At 40.3% G+C, this 18,611-nt stretch overlaps 1 protein-coding gene across 4 annotated transcripts; it reads right to left on the reverse strand.

The window, feature by feature from the left end:
• Positions 1-3,387: 3,387 nt before the first annotated feature.
• Positions 3,388-11,761, reverse strand: LOC113066824 (class I histocompatibility antigen, F10 alpha chain-like). Of its 4 annotated transcripts, XM_026238873.1 has the most exons (9): positions 11,473-11,760; positions 11,317-11,378; positions 11,043-11,208; positions 10,052-10,297; positions 6,025-6,312; positions 5,661-5,930; positions 5,315-5,419; positions 5,198-5,230; positions 3,388-5,107 (listed from the first exon to the last, which is right to left on the reverse strand). In XM_026238873.1, the coding sequence occupies exons 5-9, from the start codon at positions 6,251-6,253 to the stop codon at positions 5,091-5,093; spliced, it is 654 nt and encodes a 217-aa protein (XP_026094658.1). In that variant the 5' UTR covers positions 6,254-6,312; positions 10,052-10,297; positions 11,043-11,208; positions 11,317-11,378; positions 11,473-11,760; the 3' UTR covers positions 3,388-5,090. The 4 variants fall into 4 exon arrangements, with proteins under 4 accessions (XP_026094658.1, XP_026094657.1, XP_026094656.1 ...); XM_026238872.1 differs by lacking the exon at positions 11,043-11,208 and having other exon boundaries at positions 11,317-11,394; positions 11,473-11,761; XM_026238871.1 differs by lacking the exon at positions 11,043-11,208.
• Between the last annotated feature and the right edge of the window lie 6,850 nt (positions 11,762-18,611).

Genomic DNA, 18,611 nt, shown 5'->3' on the forward strand with positions numbered 1-18,611 from the left:
AAGATCCTGGGTCCATGTTTTCTTCAGATGCTGGAAAATAATTGATTCATTCATTCATTCATTCAATCAATTTATTTTTCCAAAATTGTGAACAAAAGACATTAGCAAAAGTTAACAAAGTACTCACAAGAAGCAGAAGAATAATCACTCTGGAAGCTATAACATGATAAAATAAATTACATCAAAGGTGTAAAAAAAACATCTCTTATAACTCAGCATAAAGCTTCATTACCACACCATTTCTTTTTAAAAGTTTCTTAATCCTTCGTAGACTTATAAAGAGAGAGAGAGAGCGAGAGACCATTGTCTGTTTGAACCCTCATGAAATGTCCCCGACTTTCTTTTTTAAATTACGTAACTTTTTCTCATCTGGTTTGGCCTCCTATTATCTCTTTTCAGAAATCCAAAAAAAAGAAACGCAAATGTTCCTGTAGCTCAATTGGTAGAGCACTGTGCCATCAAGGTTGGGACTTCGATTCCCCAGGAACACATGATAGGTAAAAATTTATATCCTGAATGCACTGTAAGTCACTTTGAATAAAAGCATCTGCTAAATGCAAAAATTTAATTTTTAATTTAAATGTTATGTTTATCTAAAGTCATTTTTGCTTATTAGTATATGGTTAATCACTGAAGGGCAGTAGCAAAGATACTGGTTAATAAAATTAAATATTAAAATTAAATATAATATAAATTAAATAGAATTAAATATATAAAGGATATTTGTGTTATATAACATTTTTGCCTGAATTAGCATTTTACTTTTTTTTTTTTTTTTTTTTTGAGGAATACTGAATCTGTTTTTGTGCCAGTGAGATGAGTAAATACATGTTGACATTTAGTCTAGAACTACAGAAACATCATTTCGTACACAACGCCTCTGTGCTTACTCCTGATTTCTCTGTCAGTCAATGTGAAAACTGCTATTACTTATTTGAAAAAGTACCTCAAATATTTTCTTGTAAATTAAAAAAAGTTATGCATTACTTAACTAGTTACTTGAAAAAAAAAATCTGATTATGCAACTCACGTTTCTTGTAATGTGTTACTCCCAACACTGTCCTCTGCAAAAGTTTATGATGCCTACCTAGTGTGTGATTTGTGAACAAACCAGATGGGTTTAAAAAAAAAAAAATATATATATATATATATATATATATATATATATATATATATATATATATATATATATATATATATACATATCACAAATCACAAGGGAGCTATAAATGTATAGATTAATTTTTGGCAAATGATACAGAAACATTTTAACAATAATCTGATTTGACCTTGACATTATTTGGTTACAATGACACTCTAGTTCTTATTTCTGCCAGGAATCCTAAATCAGTCAGAAATCAATGATATTTTGAATAGAATAACATGACACAAACCTGTACATTCACTACTCAATTGTGTTTGCTTCCATTCAATGTTGATCATTGCTTCACTTCACAACATACAACTTTTATTCCAAAAGTGCCACTTTATGTATTTACTCGTTTACTGTATACCTCATATTTCTTTAAATGGAACAGAACCATAATTCCTTAATGACTTAAGAAATGCAGAAAGATGATTCTCTACCAATCTGTCAATATTTTGTGTACATAATTCCCACATGACTGTAACGGTAAACTTCTGTGTTCAGACAAAGTCCATTTCTGATTGTATTGTTGTTTGTATTGTCATGTTGCAGCATTTTACTTGCTGATGTTTTAAAAATATATATTTTTTGCATTTTATATGCAAAGTTGCTGTATGTAATTTTTAGACTCTACTAAAGCATAAAAATGTAAAATTTGTCAAACAAATGCATAAAATCAACATAAAGCAGCTCATCGGTGGCTCATCAGAAAGCATCCTGCGGGGTCATTTGTGCCTATTTGTCAATAAAAGAGAGGATGGTAATGTAGTCACTCCAACACATCGTCTTTAGATGTTGTATTTCCTTTGGATGGAGAGTTTTTGTCTCACCAACCATTTTAATACATAATTCTAACATCATCCAGCATCACTACATAGCTAAATTCAGAAAATGGCATTTGTCCTTTAATGTACATTGAAAGCAACCAGAAAGAATGAGAGAGAAATGAGAGAAATTGTAATTGTAAAAAAAAAGTTGATGATGATGAGATGAGCATCCTTATCCGATTTCTCAATAATAAAAGCTTATAAAAACTCTAATAACCTTCGTACATTCTGAACGAAACAGAGTTGTATCATGCTCAAAATTCTCTATTTTGGGCAGAAAGCCAAATTAGTTTAATCATTATCTCATGATTTTATGAACATGCAAACTTTTTCTGAAGTTCTCTATAACCAGCAGTTTCTGTGAACCAGGAAATTAAGACTAAACAGGCAGATTGGTCAACAATGTGAAAAAGAACAATATAGAAGTTCAGTGATGTTTCATAACATGTATTTTTATTCAGTCAAAGATTTGGTTGACATTTTCAAAGAAAAAAAAAAGTAGCACATTCCCCAGTTGTCTAATGAGAAAAATGGATGACAAGAAGCTTGTCTCACCCCTGGATGACAAGCTACTTTGGAACAATGGCCCCAATGGATGACGTCAGAATGTAAACTCTCTGGGAAAAAAGAATTATTCGGTAGACAACCTGGCGGAGGCTTTACCCCTTGTAAAACTATACAGACCTTTGATTCGATCTCCCAAGTCAACCTTAGCACCCACGATCTTCTGTGGCAAGATGAACTCGGGAGATGACGGGTGCTCATTTATTGGTCAAAAACATGGCATAAAGCATCGGGTTTGATGCTCTTTGAACCAGGCGGCGGAGGAGTGTCATGCCGTCCGCCTAGGGCCATCCAGTGCCACCACCAGGCACCGTGGAAGAGATCATCCAGCTGGTGGAGGGCCAAGCGGCATTGTGTCTGGGAACCATTCTCTCGTCTCTGTCGCTCATCATCCTTCCATCTCCTTTTCTCTCGCCTCGTCTTTCCTACCCCCAGGTTCCCGCAGGTACCCGTGAGCGGTCCCCGAAGGGGGGGGGGGTAGAGCGCAGTCTCGAGGGTACCCCGGGCCTGCGAGGGGCGATGGGGGTATGTGACGAGTGGGGTGGGGCCGAGAGACGTGGGAACAGGAGCGAGGAAATGAGCGACACCTGCTCAACCCACCGGTCTCGAGTCCCACCGAGGAGATGGAGGGATACAAAACCGGAGCGACGACAGTGATGGACGATAGAGGACCAGGCCTGGACTTCATTTTGTATTTGGTTTTTATTTTTCCTCGTCAGTCGTCCGTGAGGGGCTGACGCATTGTTTTGTCTTATTTTGTAATTAAAGTTTGATTTGATTGTCCGCCGGTTCCCGCCTCCTTCTTCCCGATGATTATGAAGGTTTAATTTGTTACAAAAAATAATTATGAACGACGGAGTGCTAATTGACAATTTATTACAGTACAGAAACTATAAAGTATATTTTCTACCTTATTCTGTGCAGAAAACTAAAATAATAGCTAGTTAAATGTGGTAGTCTATATAAAACAATCATAAAATTGCCATTAGGAAAAAATATTTATTACAAATGTTTGATTATTATAGAGCAGTGTATTTGATTTATTACATCAAATTAAAAGTAATAAAAAAGGGAGAATTCCTTGTAAAAATGTTAGCTAATGCATAATACTTTTAAAGCTAATGCATAATACTTTTTTAAAGTAGCTCTTTTTTTTAAATCTTGGCTTACATACATATTTACGTATGCCATGTCATGCCATACCATCATTAAACAATTTTTTTTTTCTCTCTAATGTATGGTTCTCCAACCATATAGGCTGGTGTAATTTGCCCCCTGACTATACATTTAAAAAATTTGGGGAAAGCATTTAAATAATCCTATGAATGCACTTAAAGAATGCAGAATCAAATCGTTACAGTCTAATCGAATTTAATTGTGAATCGAATCGTTTGAAATTTGCCAAAATCATTATTGAATAGAAAACCTATGAATCGTGAAACTAATCAAAGCTTACCCAGATTCACAGCCCTACTCTCAATATGTCATTGGCTGCAGAGCCAAATTGGAAAACGAGAATGGCGTAACCAGATATTCAAAATGCCCTCTGGGAGTATTAAAAGTGGTCTTCCACTCATCCCCCTCTCTTTTGCAGACCAAATGATTACTAAGATCCAACTACATAAAAAAGGAAGCACCCTGCAGTCTTTCCAAGCCTGAAGACATCAATGGCAAAGGATAAGTATTCTTTACCATGATGTTGTTCAGTCCTCGATAGTCAATGCAAGGACTCAGGGACTAATCTTTCTTTTCCACAAAGAAGAACCCTGCACCTGCATGAGAACAACCACCTGAGATGATTTTGGCTGCCAGAGAATCAGAAATATATTTCTCCATGGCCACACCTTTCTGGAGCGGAAAGCAAGTATAATCTGCCTTTTGTCATTAACAAATATTTAATTTGGGAGCAAAATTGGTATCCAAGAAGTTACCCTCAGCTCCCAAGGCTATTCAGGTTTGACACAAGAAATGAGAACGGCCCCACTGCAGTCTGACAAGAATAAGAATGGCAGTAAGAGAAGATTTTTCAAATGAAAGCCCACCCATTGTGCAGCAATTTCCCGCAGTACAAACATAGGCCTTGAGACTTGCATCTCTCTTTCTCTGCCTGGGAAAGATGAGTTCTGTCCACCTGCATGATAATACAAAGCCGGCGAACAAACATGGCCGAGGGAAGAGAGAATGAGGAGTAACAACAATACAATGGGACAGTCTCTGGGTTGATTCTTTAACAAACTTTTGATGTGAAGCAGTACTTGGCGATTATAGGTGATGATAGAATCAGCACAATGAACAACAGCAGAGAAAGCACAGAAAGCCAGAGTACTGAATGGATATTTAAAAACTGACAAGACTAACGGTATGCCGAAAAACACACAGGCACCATCTTGCACACGTCACTTGTGATATGTGCCGATCACAATGTGTTTTAAGGACAATTAATAAAACGGCATACATAAAATCTAATAATATTGTTAATATTGTTATTTCATAATAAACCGAAGCAACTGTCGAAAATTTTCATTGTTTGAAGATGTTGAATCCATGTAGCATCAAGTCTGAATATGATCTGAATATGCAAAAAGATAGTAAAAACATTTAATCAATAAATTTAACTTTTTTTATTCATTAAAAAAACAGGTTTAAAGAATGTACTTACTAGAAGCAGCAGAATAACCAATTCTGGATGAATCTACAAAATCAAAGAACTTTATTCATAAAAATCAAGTATTTTCTAAATAAAACTAGTAGTCATTCATTTCAGTTTTTGACCTACCTCCTTGTCTCTTCCTCCTTATATATATGACGACTCCAGTCCCAAACACCAGAGCCAAAACTATCAGCACTGAGAGAATCACTGGTTTAAATGGTTCACTGAAATCTAATTCAAAAATAAAATAAAAACAAAACAAAAATTAACAACATTTTAAATGTCTCCACATCTTATTACCGCAGCTACTAATTATTACCAATTATCAACATCAGAGCCTAAACTGTCAGAACTGAATTAATGACTGATTTAAATGGTTTCCTGTGATCAAACTCTGAAACATCAACTGAGAGAGTGACTTAAATGTTTTTGTTTTTACTGTTAGATTGTGTTTTCTGTAAGAGTTCATTACCCAAAGTGACGTCCAGAGTGAGGTGTGTGACAGAGCAGGTGTATTTGTGTTTGTCTGCAGCACTGATCTCCAGACTCTTCCTCATCTGGTACGTCCCGTCAGCATTGGGCAGCAGAACTCCTCCAGTGATCTCATGATCAGATACAGGCTGCCCATCTCTGAACACGGTCAGGTTGATGTGACGAGGGTAAAACCCTGATGCCAGACAACTCAAACGAGACCTTCCAGAATTTGAGATTGCTTTCTGAATGAGTCTGACAAGCGGTTTCACTGCAAAAGGAAAGAAGGGCAGAGAAAAATAAGTAATAAGGAAATATTAACTGTACATTTTATTTAAATGGCTATTGATTGTAGATATCATTACCTTTTCTGTTTAGTTGAGTTTCTCTCTTTTTAAGGTAATTCTTCAGCACTTTTATACAGGCTGGGTAATATATACTTTTATATAAATTCTCAAGAAGTAACTTGGTCCGTTCTAGATTCCGTATTTTTTCTGGTTCCGTGTAATTTGTAAATACCTGATATGTGAATTTGCCATCAAATAAATGCAGCTCATCAAATGTAGAGCCTTGATAAGCGGTTTTGCTGATCATTTGATCAAGGTTATTGTCACTCTGTTCACAAACACTCACAGCCTGATGAACTTCATAACCTGTTAGGAAATAAAGAGTGATATTTCAACATATTTGCCCTCAGGAGCCCTTTATAAAGTATTGCAATGAACTCTCTCTGTTTCTTTTTCAGCTAGCTCCCATCAGGGGTCACCACAGCAGAATAACCCACACAACTGATTTGGAATGGTTTGTGTTCAAAATTATTCAACCCCCTTGACTTGCAAGACAATTTGCTGTGGAGGATAACATTTTATGAAATCAATTTAACAAAGGCATCAGTAAAGTATTAGAGAAAGTTTGTTAATATACTTTTGAGTGATTCTGAGAATGGAACATTGATGAATCATGATAAAATTCGAATTGGCTCTAAACATTCATGTTCAAAATTATTCAACCCCCTTTGTGCAGAATCTTTAATTCTTTAAAATCTCCAATAAACGCTGCCTGTAAGTGTTTAGAAGCTTCTGTCAACTCTCTACTACAGTTTTGGCCCATTCCACACCTGAAAAAGCTTCAAGATCACTGATAATCTTTGGTTTTCACATTGCCACTGCTTTCTTCAAATTCAACTAGATATTTTCAATGAGAATTCAATTCTGGAGACTGAACAGGTCACTCAAGTACATTCTATGACTGATCCATGAACCAAGCAGCAGTAGATTTGAATGTGTACTTTGGTATGACTGGCCTGCAGGAAAGTCCATTGATCATCAGCTTCAGTTTTTGCACCAAAGGCATCACAATTCTTGTCAAAATGGCCTGACACTTGTCATTAATACAGTCATGATTTCCACTTCCTTCTACAGTAAAGAAACCCCATAACAGGACTGATCCACCTCCAAGTTTAACAATGGAGATGGTGTTCTTATGCTCATGAGCTTTGCCTTTTTTGCAGCAGACATACTGCTGATCCATGGGTCCAAAAAGTTCCAGTTTGGTCACATCACTCCATAAAACATTCCTCTAGAGCTCCACAAGTCTACACAAATGTATTTTATCAAGTTCAAGTTGTCCTTTGTTCTTCTTGATCAAGAGTGGTATTCTGCAAGATGTCTCAACATAAAGGCCATACTTGTCTAGTGTTCTTCTTATACACTGCTTTGAAATGGTTTTCCTCCTTTCATCGGGTCATCTTGCAAGTCTTTGGCTTAACATTGCAGATTTTTCTCAGTTGCTCTGATTAAACATTTTATGATATTGTGCTTTTTCTTCCACAACCTTAAAGATTTTCTGGTAAAACACACTTTAAGCGAAGGAATAAGGCTGAGAGCTGTGTCTCTAGGAACTTTCAATGTCTTGGAAATCTTCATATAGCCTTAGCTTTTCTAAAGTAATACAATATTTATTCTCTTTAGCTTTTGTGAGATCTCTGTTGACATTTTTGCTACTTAACTTCAACACATGCATGGGCTAACTGTATGTGTAATGGCTCAAGATAATTCTGTTTTTAATAGAGTTTCTAAAAGCTTAATTGTGTTTTGAGACTGTTTTATTCCCCACCATGCAAATAAGTGATTTAAAAACAGCAATGTTGAATAGGGGTTAAATAATTATGACATAGCAGTATTATTAAAAAATCTTATAACTCAAAAGTATTACTTTATATATTGACAATATCACTTTTAATATGACAGCGAACTGTTATAGATACAATTTTTATTTTATCCTGGATCTTCAGAAAAGCTTGTATTTCTAAAGTACTGCAGTCTCTAGGGGGTTAAATAATTTTGAACACAACTGTATGTATACATTTGCTTGTTTGTTTTGGATTTGTTTCTGTTTTGTGTGTTAGTCAATCCAGTAGATATATGTTCAAATATAATTAATTGTTTAAATAGTGGGCAGAGATATTGGATTGAATCACACTGAAAGAAGGCCTGTGAGCAAAAACTTATGTTTTTATTTTCTCCATGTGCAAACTAATACAACAATAAATAAATAAATGAATAAATAGTTACTTTTAAGTGTGAATCACAGCTGAATTATTTTAACATCTATCGTAAACTAACAATGTGCAGGTGCTGGTCATATAATTAGAATATCATCAAAAAGTTGATTTACTTCACTAATTCCATTCAAAAAGTGAAACTTGTACTTGTACTTCATTCATTAAACTCAGACTGATATATTTCAAATGTTTATTTATTTTAATTTTGATGATTATAACTGACAACTAAGGAAAATCCCAAATTCAGTATCTCAGAAAATTAGAATATTACTTAAGACCAATACAAAGAAAGGATTTTTAGAAATATTGGCCAACTGAAAATTATGAACATGAAAAGTATGAGCATGTACAGCACTCAATACTTAGTTGGGGCTCTGTTTGCCTGAATTACTGCAGCAATGTGGCGTGGCATGGAGTCGATCAGTCTGTGGCACTGCTCAGGTGTTATGAGAGCCCAGGTTGCTCTGATAGTGGCCTTCAGCTCTTCTGCATTGTTGGGTCCAGCATATCACATCTTCCTCTTCACAATACCCCATAGGTTTTCTGTGGGGTTAAGGTCAGGCGAGTTTGCTGACCAATCAAGAACAGGGATACCATGGTCATTAAACCATGTACTGGACGCTTTGGCACTGTGTGGAGGTGCCAAGTCCTGTTGGAAAATTAAATCTGCATCTCCATAAAGTTGGTCATTAGCAGGAAGCATGAAGTGCTCTAAAACTTCCTGGTATACGGCTGCGTTTACCTTGGACCTCAGAAAACACAGTGGACCAACACCAGCAGATAACATGGCAAGACAAACCATCACTGACTGTGGAAACTTTACACTGGACCTCAAGTAACGTGGATTGTGAGTCTCTCCTCTCTTCCTCCAGACTCTGGGACCCTGATATCCATAGGAAATACCAAATGTACTTTCATCAGAGAACATAACTTTGGACCACTCAGAAGCAGTCTAGTCCTTTTTGAAGAGAGACGCTTCTGACGCTGTCTGTTGTTCAAGAGTGGCTTGACACAAGGAAAGCGACAGCTGAAACACATGTCTTGCATAACCTCTGTGTGTAGTGGTTCTTGAAGCACTGACTCCAGCTGCAGTCAACTCTTTATGAATCTCCCCCACATTTTTTTAATGGGATTTGTTTCACAATCCTCTCCAGGGTGTGGTTATCCCTGTTGCTAGTACACTTTTTTTTCTATCACATCTTTTCCTTCCCTTCGCCTCTCTATCAGTGTGCTTGGACACAGAGCTCTGTGAACAGCCAGCCTCTTTTGCAATTAGCTTTTGTGTCTTGCCCTCCTTGTGCAGGTGTCAATGCTCGTATTTTGGACAACTGTCAAGTCAGCAGTCTTCCCCATGATTGTGTAGCCTACAGAACTAGACTGAGATACCATTTAAAGGCCTTTGCAGGTGTTTTGAGTTAATTAGCTGATTAGAGTGTGGCACCAGGTGTCTTCAATATTTAACTTTTCACAATATTCTAATTTTCTGAGATACTGAATTTTGGATTTTCATTATGTCAGTTATAAACATAAAAATTAAAAGAAATAAACATTTGAAATATATCAGTCTGTGTGTAATGAATGAATATAATATACAAGTTTCACTTTTTGAATGGAATTAGTGAAATAAATCAACTTTTTGATGATATTCTAATTATATGACCTGCACCTGTATTTGTTACAAAACCAAACACCTTTTTTATTTAACATATTTTTCATGTTTCTTCATGTATTTACATTTCCTTCATTCATAAACATCAAACACAGTCATGCAGTGATATAAACCATTCATGCAATATCTGAGCCAAATCGCTATAGCCAACTGAACTTACTTTCTGTTTCGTTGACAGGTCTCAGGAGATGTGATCTTTCTATGAAATGATTAAGCAAAGTTTCACTTCCATCCTTGAGAGGATATGGATCTATTACATCATCTTCGTTTGTAGTATTTCCTCTTGCAACATAGATCTTTGTTTCTGAATTATAATATCCTACAGTGATGTCATCCAACAATATTAAAGCACTAAATGCTTTTTCTCCACTAATGTAAGTTGCAAGCGCCGTCAAAGTGTGAGAAGCTGAAACAGCAGACATATGTTAATTAGTAATTCATCAGCGGGAGGTTCTAGTGTATATTCAAACCTGATAGGCTACATCATGGAGACGTCTATTAGACGTCTGCATTTACATCTGCAAGACGTGTTATTTAGAGTGTTTGTCATCTGCACTATCTATGGGACGTTAACTCTCAGATGTCAAATAGATGTTAAGAAAATAAATTTTTGATGGTTATGATTTAGAACGTATGTAAAACTGGATCAGAAATCAGATGTTTGCACACAACCGATTTTTTCCAAATGAAGATCTTTAACATCTTGCAAATATACGTGCTATCTGGATAATAGGCATGTGTGGAGCTATAACAGCTTGCCCATCCAGCCAGATCCACACACACACACACACATATATATATATATATATATTACAACTTTTAACTTATTAATTACTATAAATGTTATGTGTGTTGTCATGCATTTCATTAGTACAATATGATAAATAATAATGATAACAGTAATATGCTAATTAATGCTAATTAATAATGCTAATGGAATCTTCAAATCCAACACAGCAACAGGCAAAGACCCTTGGAAACAGGTCTTATGCGGAAGTTGAAATACCTGATACTCTAAAAATTCTCATCCTCTTCAAATATGTTACATTAATTTAGATTTAAGTTTAACTTTGCCGTTTAAATAAACCATAAATATTACATATTTCGGCAAGGCATCTTCCTTTAGTAATATTACGATTTTTCTTAATTACCCAATCAGATCCCTTGACCGCGGCAGATGACGCTTTGTTTGAAGTGAGGCTTGAGTGCTCAAAGATATTTCAAAATACAGCCGTGTGTTTGGAGTGGAGCCAAGATGAGAGGAAAGGAAACGAGGATGCAAAAATAAGAAATGAGAAGCACCCAGTTCTCCTGGCGCTAGCAACGTAAAATAGTGGGTTAGTTTCAAGGCAACTGGGCAAAGCTATAACATGAAATAAGATTCAAAACAAATTATAACATGCTTCTTTATCAAGTAGATCATACCTGTTAAACCAGAAACCGAAAGCAAAGTGAAACACACAAAGGCACAGGCTGTGTTCATTTTGCTGTTGACGAAAACATCTATGATAATATTATCCTAGAAAATAAATATGTTGTTTTTTATAATCACAGAGAATTTCGAATATGAATCGCTCGAACCTGCTCCAACTGGGACACTTCGAGTAACCTTGCGGTGTGGACTTTGCCACCGCGTGCGCGTGTCCGTTAAATCCAAGAGATCGAATGTTGTTCCTTAACTCATTTAGTTCAGTAAAGTTGGCAAGATATTCACAGATTCGACTTCTCCTGTCCAATAACTCGTGAGCAAAATATTTTTAGTTGAAGAATTAGGCCTCTTTTCACTCGGAGTGATGCAGTAAACGAAGTACAAGCGAGCCTGAAACAAGCTTCTTTCGCTCTGTACAAAATAAGTTGCTCTTATGCACTGGCATCTGAGAGACCGAAGGGACCTTCTGCAAAGTGCGAAACACGAAAAATGTTACTAATAATATACTCCATAACTTCATGGTAACACACTATAGTGTTAAGCCTGGCTCACACTACAGGAGTTTTAAAATCATAACCGATTTTGAAATCTGGTTGCAGCACACACATAAGGATAATCTTTGCAGATTATCTTGCCTCAAATATTAAACATGCACACACTATAAGATTTGAACATCGTGGAACATCACACACTGCAAGATATCATTAAGATTATCATGGCAGAGGGAGTGCCTCACGTGATCTCACGCAGCAGATCGTCACAGAATTTTTCTTTTTTTTTCTTTATTTAAACATGCTAGCTTTCTCTACTCACCTGGTTTTCAATCCAGCACTTCTATATCTCCTTACAGTGATGCGTTTTCGACACATTACAGACAGTTATGTTTGTCAAGTAACAGTTTCCTCTATCTCCACTATCCAACGAAGCCCTGCATCAACTGTTTTGCAGTTTTGCACATTGGCTGTGAAAGTACTGACGTAATCATATAGCCATCATCATCCCAATTTAAATCCTAAATATCAAACATGTTTGATAATAATCTGGGCTGCCCCGATTTGTGTGAGAGTAGATCAGGAGGTTAGAGATACGATCAATTTTTATGATTTTTGTATATGTGTATATATATATATGTGTATATATATATACAGTACAGACCAAAAGTTTGGACACACCTTCTCATTCAAAGAGTTTTCTTTATTTTCATGACTATGAAAATTGTAGAGTCACACTGAAGGCATTAAAACTATGAATTCACACATGTGGAATTATATATGGAATTATATACATAACAAAAAACTGTAAACTGAAAATATGTCATATTCTAGGTTCTTCAAAGTAGCCATGTTTTGCTTTGATTACTGCTTTGCACACTCTTGGCATTCTCTTGATGAGCTTCAAGAGGTAGTCACTTGAAATGGTCTTCCAACAGTCTTGAAGGAGTTCCCCGAGAGATGCTTAGCACTTGTTGGCTCTTTTGCATTCAGTCTGCGGTCCAGCTCACCCCTATACCATCTCGATTGGGTTCAGGTCCGGTGTCTGTGGAGGTCAGGTGATCTGGCGCAGCACCCAATCACTCTCCTTCTTGGTCAAATAGCCCTTGATGCCTTCAGTGTGACTCTACAATTTTCATAGTCATGAAAATAAAGAAAACTCTTTGAATGAGAAGGTGTGTCCAAACTTTTGGTCTGTACTGTATATATGTGTGTGTGTGTGTGTGTCTGTGTGTTATACTGTTATGTTTGAAGTACATATTGTATTGTATTAAATTTAATTTATTGCTTACATTTTGTACTGTTGTGTATATTCCATGTCTCTACTTTTTCAACACTGGAAGCACCTGTCACCAAGACAAATTCTTGTGCTTACATTGTAAACATTCTTGGCAATGGAGCTCTTTTAGATTTTGAGAAAGAGGCAAAATGTAATAATTAAATTAGAAATTTATTTTTTGAGTCCATGGTTGCTTTTTAATATTCATGTTTTTGCAAAAGCAACTATTTTCAATATAACTATTGTAGTATAACTAGCAGGAGAGAAGTGCTGTGGTGATGTTAACGTTTTCATAATACAAAAATCATAAAAATTGTGCAAAAGCATCTATTTTCAATATAAGTGTTGTAGTATAACCTCCAGGAGAGCAGTGATGTGTAAACTGGATTTGTTGAAAGTACAGCGTGTTAAGGTAACGTTATTAACGTTTTCATAATACAAAAATCATAAAAATTGTGCAAAATAAACTATTTTCAATATGAGTTTTGTATTCTGCCGGAGAGCAGTGATGTGTGAACTGGATTTGTTGAAAGTATAGTGTGTTACAGTTACGTTATTAACGTTTTCATAATTAAATAAAATTATACAAATTGTGCAAAAGCAACTATTTTCAATATGAGTTTTGTAGTCTGCAGGACACCAGTGATGTGTGAACTGAATCTGATTAATGTACAGTGTGTTACAGTAACATTATTAACTGTTTATCCTAATAAAAAATCATAAAAATTGTGCAAAAGCAACTATTTTCAATATAAGTGTTGTAGTATAACCTGCAGGAGAGCAGTGATGTGTAACATCTCGGTTACGTATGTAACCTTGGTTCCCTGAATAGGGAACGAGATGCTGCGGTGACGTCACCACGTATGGGAACACCTCTGGTGTGACGAATGTCTGAAGCCCTATACCATCCCGCCAATCCTATTGGCCAAATGGCGCATAGCACCACCCCACGCATGCGCACGCATGATATACCTGGGTGCAGCGCGCCATTTCGCTCAGATTTCATGACTGAAGATGAAGAGTTATCAAGGTACGGAACGGCCAGAACCGCAGCATCTCGTTCCCTATTCAGGGAACCAAGGTTACATACGTAACCGAGATGTTCCCTATCATAGGTCACTTCGATGCTGCGGTGACGTCACCACGTATGGGAACGATATACCAAAACGCCTGACGTACCTGATAACTGAGATCCGAGGAAGCATCTGCTCAAGCGGAGAGAACCCGGGAGCCAGGGGCCATCCTCACATCCAGACTGTAGGACTTGATAAAAGTGCTCGGTGAGGACCATCCTGCCGCAGCACAGATATCATCCATAGAAGAGCCACTGAGAAAAGCTTGAGAAGAAGCTACAGCTCGAGTGGAATGAGCCTTAATCCCTAAGGGCGAAGCGAGTCCGCGCGCCTCATAGGCCAAAGAAATTGCCTCCACCAGCCAATGGGACATGCGCTGTTTTGTAACTGCATGGCCCTTACTTTTATGTCCAAAGCAGACAAACAGCTGGTCAGATTCACGCCAAGGGGCTGTACGATCCACATAAGTCTTTAAAGCTCTCACAGGGCAAAGACTTAGATCTCCTGACCCAGCCTCAGCAGGTGAAAAAGCTTCCAGAACCACTTGCTGAAAGCGAAAAGGGTTAGATGCGACCTTAGGAACGTAGTTAGGCCTGGGCCGCAGCAGCACCTTCACAGAGCCTGGTGCAAATTCCATGCATGAGGGTGAAACAGAAAGAGCCTGTAAATCCCCAACTCTCTTGAGGGAGGATAAAGCCATGAGAAGAAGTGTCTTCAGTGTCAGGAATTTATCCGATACGGTCTCCAAGGGCTCAAACGGATGCCCTGATAAACCTAGCAACACAATGGATAAATCCCATGAAGGAACTCGCACAGGGCGGAAAGGCCTCAGCCGTCGCGCACCCTGTATGAAACGAGAAACTAATGGATGACGCCCCACAGAGGCACCGCCTATGTATTCGTGGTAAGCTGAAATGGCTGCCACGTAAACCTTTAAAGTTGCTGGTGTAACGCCATCCGAAAAACGCTCCTGGAGGAACTCCAGCACTGAAGCCACTGGGCAGTAAACTGGATCCACATTATGATTGCCACACCAGGCTGTAAACAGTCTCCACTTGAAAGCATATAAGCGTCTCGTAGAAGCTGCTCTAGAATTCAATATAGTCTCAGTAGTTTCAACAGAAAGACCGGGACATACTAATGCACTCCGCTCAAAGGCCACGCCCACAGTTTCCACAGATCTGGCCTCGGGTGCCAAATCAACCCCTGTGCTTGTGATAATAAATCCTGTCTGAGGGGAATCTCCCACGGAGAGCCCGCTAGCAGACTGATCAGATCCGCAAACCACGGCTGCGTGTGCCATCGCGGAGCCACCAGCAGCAGCTGTTCCACTCTGTCCCGCCGTATTCTGCATAATACCGCTGGGATCAAACGAATCGGAGGAAAGGCATACAGACTGGTCCTGGGCCAGCTGTGAGCTAACGCATCCACGCCCAGGGGCGATGGGGAGCGTAGGGAGAACCATAGCGGGCAATGCGTAGTCATGCTCGACGCGAATAAATCCACTTTCGCTTTGCCGAATATCCGCCATAAAAGATCCACCGTCTGGGGGTGTAATCGCCATTCTCCCTGTTCCAGAGCCTGTCTGGATAGCAAGTCCGCTCCGAAATTCTATCGTCCGGGGACATGAATGGCCCGGATCGACAGAAACTTGTCTCGAGACCACAGAAGAACACGCCTCGCCAGCCTGCACAGGGGGCGAGAGCGCAATCCTCCTTGATGGTTCAGATAAGACACAACCGCTGTGTTGTCTGATCTGAGCAGCACATGACGGCCGATCAGCAGATCCGTGAAATACTGGAGAGCCAGAAAAACTGCCAGTAATTCCAGTCTGTTTATGTGCCAGCCGCGCTGAGCCGCTGTCCACACTCCGTGGGCTGGTCGCCCTCGACACACAGCTCCCCAACCAGTCAAAGACGCGTCCGTCGTGACAGTCTCTCGGAAAGCATACATTCCCAGTCGAACTCCTGACAGGAGAAATTCGGTTGACATCCAAAATTTTAGCGACATCACACACCGCCGTGTCACCGAAATCGTGCGATGCGGGAGACAACGGGGTGAAATATTCCGCCTTTTCGCCCACCACTGAAAGGGGCGCATTTGAAGCAATCCCAGACGAATCACGGGGGATGCTGCTGCCATTAGACCCAAGAGCCTGAGGCACAATCTCACTGTCACCGTGCGACCCGCTTTGAAGTGCCGCACGCATGACGCAATCGACTGAGCGCGCGGGAGAGAAAGCTTCGCTGTCATCGCGCGAGAGTCCAGATCTATTCCCAGAAAAGTTATCCGTTGAGAGGGAGTTAAAACACTTTTCTTGAAATTTGTTCGTAAGCCCAGGCTGTTTAAATGATTCAGCACAAGATCTCGGTGAGAGTGTGCTTGAGTCCGCGACTGCGCTAGCACCAGCCAATCGTCCAAATAATTCAACACACGAACGCCCTGGAGCCGCAACGGGGCCACAGCTGCGTCCATGCATTTTGAGAAAGTACGGGGCGCTAAAGCCAAGCCAAAGGGAAGAACGCGGTACTGATACGCTTTGCCCTATAAAAAGCGAATCTGAGGAACTTCCTGTGTCTCTTGACGATCTGAATATGGAAATACGCATCCTTCAGATCGATCGTAATAAACCAATCGTTTGGTCGGATCTGAGACAGAATAGATTTCACCGTCAACATCTTGAATTTGCTCGGTCTGAGTGCAAGATTCAGACGGCGTAAATCCAGAATGGGCCGTAACCCGCCGTCTTTTTTCGGTACCACGAAATAACGGCTGTAAAAACCTGTCTCCATCTGAGAGGGGTGTACTTCTTCTATAGCCCCTTTGCTCAGCAGAGCTGACATTTCCTGTCGCAGCACCGCCATTTCCGTAGACTTCACCGTAGTGGAAAGAATTCTGCGGAAAGGAGGCGGGCCTTTCCGAAATTGAATGGTGTATCCGTGACAAATCGTGCGTAACACCCATTGAGAAATGCCGGGCAAGCGTTCCCACGCGGCCCGAAACAATATTAGCGGTTTCAAAACTTCCGCTCCCTGCAACGCCGTCATACGCGTTAAAACGACCGGACATGAAAAACCCGTGGCGTTCGTGCACCGGGGAAGCGTATGCGCCAGAGTCGTTGCGTTCCGTTGAGTATAATCCTGAAACGTGTCCACGGCAGGAATTAGGCCAACAGATGGAACATCGGGCTCTGCCGCTAGCGAAAAAGCGGCGGCTGCGCGAGCCGTCATAAACGGGCCGTTTGTGCAGGGTCCTTGAGTCGTCCCTCGAACTCCGAAAGCAGGACTGCGCAGAGTGTCTGAGGAAGCGTCTGTCATTACAGCTCGATCCAATGTTGCTCGAGGCGCTGTTTGCGGCGAGACAATCAATGTTTGAGCATGGGGACTGCAATGAGAGCGTAGGATGCGCGAAAGCGGTCCGACAGTGCTCTCTAGCGGAGGGCACAGTCCCTGGCAAGCAGCAAAAAGATCAGGAGCTGCTATTCGGTACCCGAGAACGAGAGGCTTTAGCCGTCGAGGTCAGGTTCAATCGTTTACGTTGACGCTGGTGCGCCGGAGGAAAAACCCTAGGGCCCCAGTCCTTACGAGGAGGCGCCATAGGTGTGGGTTCCTCTCGAGAGGCTGCTCGCTGGCGGTGAGAGGAGGTTGAGCGAGAACGCACGGGCGCTTGCCGGCGTTCGACCTCTCTGGGTCTGCGGGGAATCAGCTGGCGGAAAGCGGCTGATTGCTGTTTCGCTGCCCTGAACTTCTCCACTACTGACGTGACAGCCTCACCGAACAATCCATCCCTGGAGACAGGGGCATCCATAAGGAAAGATTTATCCTTCTCCTTAATATCGGTGAGATTAAGCCAGAGGTGGCGCTCAACCGAAATCAAACCGGCCATAGTACGGCCCACTGCACGAGCGGTATGTTTGGTAGCACGTAGCGCCAAATCCGTAGCTCTGCGAAGTTCTTTCACTGCCTCCGGTGTGATGCCCTCACCTTCATCGAATTCCTTCAATAACTCCGCTTGGTAGGCCTGAAGGACCGCCATAGATTGGAGCGAAGCAGCCGCTTGACCAGCCGTCATGTAGGATTTACCCACCAAACTAGACGTGACTCGACACGCCTTCGAAGGAAGAAGGGGGCGAGACTTCCATGCCGCGGCCGAACTAGGCGCAAGGTGTTCGGCGAGAGTCTCTTCCACCGGGGCATCATAGTGTAGCCATGGTTCGCCATATCAGAAACGGTGGCGAAATCCTGGTGGAGGTCCGGGAAAAAAGGTAAAGGCCTCCGGGGCTGTGTAGGTGTCCGACTGGTTAGAAAACGGTCGTCCAGCTTAGAAGAAGGTTGGGACTCGGCCTTGTCAACCTCCCAGTCTAGCCCCAATTTACCCACCGCACGAGAAACCACATCCAACAGCTCACTGTAGGAGGGGGAAACACGCCTCTCCTGTCCGCTAGGAGG

The sequence above is a fragment of the Carassius auratus genome, chromosome 50 (assembly GCF_003368295.1).
Source record: "Carassius auratus strain Wakin chromosome 50, ASM336829v1, whole genome shotgun sequence".
In the NCBI taxonomy this organism is placed as follows: Eukaryota; Metazoa; Chordata; class Actinopteri; order Cypriniformes; family Cyprinidae; genus Carassius; species Carassius auratus.

Coding starts and splice junctions, on each gene's coding strand:
- LOC113066824 (XM_026238872.1), bottom strand. CDS start 11,374: ATGAACACAGCCTGTGCCTTTGTGTGTTTCACTTTGCTTTCGGTTTCT. Junction 5,420..5,660: donor CACTCTGGACGTCACTTTGG/GTAATGAACTCT, acceptor TTTTTGAATTAG/ATTTCAGTGAACCATTTAAA. Junction 5,231..5,314: donor AAGGAGGAAGAGACAAGGAG/GTAGGTCAAAAA, acceptor TTGATTTTGTAG/ATTCATCCAGAATTGGTTAT.